The following is a 5,651-nucleotide window of genomic DNA, read 5'->3' as shown; positions in this document are numbered from 1 at the left end:
GCAATGGAGAGATGCTTGCTCTACAAAATCTTGGTCATTTGGGCTATATCAGCTATATGTGAAACTTGCAAATGAGTATTAATTAAGAAAATAATTCCCAGCAGATTTGTCAGCTGACTGAAATAATTTTAACAAGATCGGTCATAAATGTAGGCTATTTCTACAATTCTTCATTCGTAAATAATTAAGGTAATAAACGTTATTTTATTGAATTATTTTTTATTTATTTGAAACAAATAGGGGGCCATTTCATTCGAAAATAATTCACAAGACACTTTCAAGTTTTCCTCCTCATTTGTCCTATAATCATAAATCTTCTAAAGAATTGCTGCCAATACAAATATTGCCTCCGAGAGTGTTTTCTTCTTCTTCTTCTTCTTTCGTTGTATGGGTTAATGGTAAATAGTCTACTTTAATAGAACGAGAAACCCTTCAAAAACGTATATGCGCAAATTAGAACATTTTAATAGAACCTACATCGAAAGTAAATCTTATTGACAAAACGAGAGAAAATATATAATAGTTAGGTTTATTCAGCAATACACTAGATGAGAGAAGCTTAACATAGAATGCAGTGCAAAATCCATATAACATCATAGAAAACAATGATCTGAAATATATGCATAATGTTAAGAATTTGAAACCAGTTGCACGTAAACCTCATGGACGTTATTTCAATATGAAATTAATACAAAGTGCTGGAGAAAGTTAATAGCTTATAATGAATTCCATGCATACTTTCTGAACTGTAAAAACGCGATTCATGTCTTAATAACAATATAATTCACTACTCAAAATCATAAACACAAAAACGTGCTATATATGTTTGTATCCGTTCTGAAGTCTGAAATGTTGCAGACAGTTTTAAAAAATCTCTCTTGTGCACTCAATACAATCTCTATACTATAATGCAGAATTAGCTAGTGGTTAAAGAACCAGTCGAAATGATTTTGATCTCTTAAATCATTAGGCTACATCTTGCATGACACGTGTGAAGTTGTATATAAATGCTTTGTAAGGAAACAGAAACAATATGACGCGCAACAATAGCCTACAAATACATTTCCACCACGCCGCATTTTTTTTCAGTATATAACTGAATACACTTTAAACAAGCATAAGAAGAGTCCTTTTCTCGCCACAATATTTTTATCCTCAGTGTTTTGAATATCTGAATAACCTATCGATATTATTTCCTCTGTGGTTATCTTGAACAGAACTGTCCCAGGCAGCCGTGCTCGAACATAAACAATACCATCCGCCAATTTCATTTCTTCATGTCCGACCCGTCGAGGAAACATGAAAGTTTTATGAACCTTTCGCTTCGGTCGAGTGTTCAGAACGGCAGGGTGTCGTGAAAAAGTTTGTCAATGATCGCAGGCGTGGGAACCAAATCCTCCAGTTTCAAGTAAAAGATGCGCTGCAGTCCCTGCGTGCACAGCGCGCGCACCTCCGGCAGCTTCTCCAACAGTTTAGACAATTCACCACTGCAGGACACCTGGTCCTTCAGACAGTTTATTAGCTTGTTTTGAAGTTCTTCTGTTTTCTTGGGCTCTTTTAGTCCGTGTCTCTCTGTGGGGACAAAAAACAAGCCGTCAGAGGTCTGAAGCACGCAGTATATTCTGTGCATCACTTGGAAAAGGTCAGACATGTCTTACCTGTTACTATGGTGAGAGCGGCTATGCAGGAGAAGGCAGACACATCTATGCTCATGCTCAGAAGGTTGGAAGAAAACTCGACAATAGAGTCGATCCACTCCCCAAAGCCTCGCACACATTGCAACTTGTGTAAAACCACTCCGTTGCAAAAAATAAGTTTGTCCTCTGCCAGGTTAGATCTGCGGGCGAACATGGAAAAGAGATTGTTTGTATGTTGTAAAGTAGCTATCCGTATAAAAAAAAGCGAGTTATGGTCAAATCATGATGTATGCTTACCTGTAAGCCAGCCGCAGCACAAAAAGTTCAAGGAAGGCTGACTCGAAAAGCAGCTCCTGGTCGCATTTGGGAAGGTCTGTAAACCCAGGGATTTTTTCGGCCCATCCGCGAATGATGCTCATCGAAGCAGTGAGTAGATCGTAGAACTGCTGAATGTGCAGAGATTCATCTCCTCCACTGTGATACTCTGGACTCGTCTGAAACTAGGATTTAATACATATAACAAAATAATAATAATATTCCTCCATAAAACCGTTTATTAGAAAAGGCAACTTTTTTAATGCAAATTTGACTCACATTTTTCACTGCATTATTATCACTTCTGAAATAGTTCATTGAATTTTGAATAATTGCATGCATTAAAGCTTATTGTGCACAGGCTTGATGCTCACCTTAGAGTAATCCAGCCGGGCCATGGAGGGGTTGGAGTCTAAATGCGCTCTCACTAGGGCGTTCAGGAGATTGACGGGTGTCATAGGGACAGGGATGTCCTGCGGACTTTTAGGTTTGGATGGGAGGCGACCTCTTCGACCTTTTAAACTGGCTGTTCTCACAACTGTAAAAAAATAAATACATTTGGTTATAAACACTGCACCACATTGTGAAACCAGATAATAGCTAACAATATGCTTAATTTGAATGAAAGCATAGGTTGCACATACGAATTAAAAGAGGAAAAGTGCTTGGCATTACCTTCCTTTACCATCCCCACGACCAGGCACTTTTGAAAACGGCAATATTGGCATCGATTTCGCCGCCTTTTATCCACAGGACAGTTTTTGTTTGCCAGACAAACGTATTTGGCGTTTTTCTGCACCGTGCGCTAGAAAGGAACGGCACATGTATTCGGCGTATTAATTGCATGTAAATCTACTCAATTCGCATGGCAACAACTTGAACTGCAATCACAGTGTGAAGTTACAATAGAATAGGACACTCAAACCCGGCACTCCAACCCAAAGCTGTGTAATACATTCAAGGGCCGGACAAAGCAGACATTCGGTAAATACAGATCCGTGGGCAGTCATAATTCGGGGTCCCCCGACGCTCCCTCCGCGACCCCTCTTGTCGGATTAGCGAGATTATTCTATCTCGGTGGTGACATAAAGAGCTGTCTTAATGTCACCGCTGGGAGTTCCGTTACGCTCCGTTAGGCGCGATTCGACTCTCAGCACAAACCAATTTAATTCTAGATGAAAGTAATGGTTGCGGAGATGAACGGAGGTGTCCCTAGGTGCATATTGGGTCAAATCAATACAGCTCAGATAATTAGGGCTATACTGTAGATCAGTTCTAAACCATCTCTAGTTGGGCTGGCAACCAAAAGGTTATAGGTTCAGACCTTGCAAACGTTACCCATGAACTACCATCATTTACTCTTGCGCAAAATCAACCCAAAGGGATTATGCCTCTAATTTGGTTACAAGACTCGCAGTAATTAGTGATAAACTTACCTTGAAGAATCCTTTGCACCCCTCGCATGTGCGCACTCCGTAGTGCTGGCAGGCGGCGTTGTCTCCGCACACAGCGCACAGACCCTCGCTGGACGGAGATCCTCTTGCCGGGGGTGAGGCCACCGGGCTTTCCAGTAATGGATGTCCGACGTTAAGGGAATGGGGTAAACCCACACCGTGCTGTTTCCTTGGAGGTCCTGGTAAACCAAAACTGTCCAGCGCACGATGCGCACCCGGGGTGTCCGGGCCCATGGACACGTGCAGAGATCCATCGAAGCGCATCTGGCAGCTTGACATCGGCGTGTCAACAGGAGACTGCTTGAACGAGAACAACCGAGACATCGCGTTTTTCCGCTGCTGGTCTATCATGTGTGAAGTCGCAAGGTAGTTCTGATGAAAGCTGTGAAGGGACCCGCTATCTTCCCACGTGTGGTGCGGAGGCGCTGGGAAACTGGGCGACTGGGAGATGTTTGGGGAGGATGGTTTATAGTATATAGGTCCGGTATGGGGTATGCTCTCCTCAGCCTGGTGCGGCTGATGGTGATGCTGCTGCTGCTGCTGCTGCTGATGATGATGATGGTAGCTGTGTGCGGGTATCTCCTCCACCTTGATGGACAGCTGATCCCCAGAGTGGGACATTTGGTAGAGGCAGGGAGGCTTCACGTCGTAGCTGGAATTGTAGGTGTCCACAAAGGTGCTGAAACTGGGGAGCGAAGAAGTGACGGCTATCTCTGCGTTAGTCAGGTCCATGCTAAACTTGACAAACTCCGGTGTTAGGAAGTCGCAGTTGTACTCTCCCGTGGTGTTGTAGCTGTAACTCTGAGATGCAGGGCTGGCTCCTGGAGGTGATGTCCCATACTGAGCCTGGACGCAGGGCATGGCTGCAGTGTTAGAGAACTCAATTGTAATGGCTTTCTCTGACAGGGTGCATGATATTTGTTCAAATGTTTTATAGTTTAACACTTTTGGAAATAAAGTTTCTATTAATATGCAAATACATTGTACTTATTTGCTTTTAAAATAGAAATTTGTATCTATGTTTAACCTTATGTGTAAGACATTGAAACGCATGACTTTCCATCGGAAAGTATGTATGCAAACTTTCTGAAATGCATTTCCCTGGCCTGCTTCAGTTTACCTCCGCACACCTGCTGCTTTTATCTCTCGTGGAACAATCTCTGAAGTCACGGATCTTGCACAGGTTGATGTCAGAGCGTGTCTCACCGTTCGTTTGCTTTTCTGGGAAATAAATATTTTATAATATATTTTTTCTTCCAAGTATTAAGATCTACATACGGTATATATGTTTATAAACGCTCTAAGCATTTCAGTGCGAGTAACTTTATATTTTCTGTGAGATCAAGTCACTCAGATGACATGAACTAAACTTTGAAAATCTACCTTAATTGTACAGGCAAGATTAAAATGATTATTTTTAGGAATAATGGCTGAAGTTAAGAAACGGTCATGTATTTATAGCCTACTAGATATAGGCTGTTGCTACACATTCTGAAAAGCATTTTAAACAGGTTTTTTTTTTGTGGTGGAAAACAGCATTATATATTCTCTGTTACATACCTCAAATCACTATTAGAAGAGTTGCAAATTATGTATCCATGTAGCTGTTCCTGCTGATAGAAGTTCCGTTTGCATGTAGAGCCGATGCCTTTGTGCACCTTACTCCTTCGACTGCACGCGAAGACTGGAGCCCGAGCGCAATGTGCCTTTGTTTATGAGAACTCTGAATGCCACAGCCCACGTGCAAAGAGGGCGTGACGTCAGGCGCGTCAACTCTTGACGCGAGCTGATCACTGGACAGAGAGACTGTTCTTCAGCGCGCTCATTGCGCACGGTGCGCAATTCAATCGTCTGCGCGTTTGCATATGCGGGGCTGTCCACTGGGTCAAATGAGTTGAATTTCCTACACATTGTCTGTTGCACAAAATCATTTCCAAATATAGAAACCAGCTACAAGAGATCAGATCTCACTGATTTAAAGCAATGAACTGGAATTGTGTGTGTGTGTCCTTGTTTATATTACATTGTGAGGACCAAATGTCCCCATAAGGATTGTAAAACCTGAGATCCACCTACATTGTGGGGACCAGAGCCAGCGGCCAAAGTGGTCCCCACTTTTCAAAAGGCTTATAAATCATACAGGATGAGTTTTTTTTTGAGAAAGTAAAAATGCAGAATGTTTCCTGTGATGGGTAGCCTAGGTTTAGGGACAGGGGCAGTGTAGGGGATAGAATGTACAGTTTGT

General features: G+C 42.3%; 1 protein-coding gene across 2 annotated transcripts; it reads right to left on the bottom strand.

Moving 5' to 3' along the window:
• Positions 1-515: 515 nt before the first annotated feature.
• nr4a2b (nuclear receptor subfamily 4, group A, member 2b) lies at positions 516-5,086 on the bottom strand. 2 transcript variants are annotated; one of them, XM_067458320.1, is made up of 8 exons: positions 4,967-5,086; positions 4,527-4,627; positions 3,389-4,269; positions 2,628-2,757; positions 2,327-2,490; positions 1,935-2,137; positions 1,659-1,837; positions 516-1,572 (listed from the first exon to the last, which is right to left on the bottom strand). In XM_067458320.1, the coding sequence occupies exons 3-8, from the start codon at positions 4,265-4,267 to the stop codon at positions 1,337-1,339; spliced, it is 1,791 nt and encodes a 596-aa protein (XP_067314421.1). In that variant the 5' UTR covers positions 4,268-4,269; positions 4,527-4,627; positions 4,967-5,086; the 3' UTR covers positions 516-1,336. The 2 variants fall into 2 exon arrangements, with proteins under 2 accessions (XP_067314421.1, XP_067314422.1); XM_067458321.1 differs by lacking the exon at positions 4,527-4,627 and having other exon boundaries at positions 4,967-5,075.
• Positions 5,087-5,651: the final 565 nt, after the last annotated feature.

Source organism: Pseudorasbora parva, chromosome 12 (genome assembly GCF_024679245.1).
Source record: "Pseudorasbora parva isolate DD20220531a chromosome 12, ASM2467924v1, whole genome shotgun sequence".
NCBI lineage: Eukaryota > Metazoa > Chordata > Actinopteri > Cypriniformes > Gobionidae > Pseudorasbora > Pseudorasbora parva.
The sequence above is the reverse complement of the archived record's forward strand: the minus strand, read 5'-3'. Positions and strand labels throughout refer to the sequence as shown.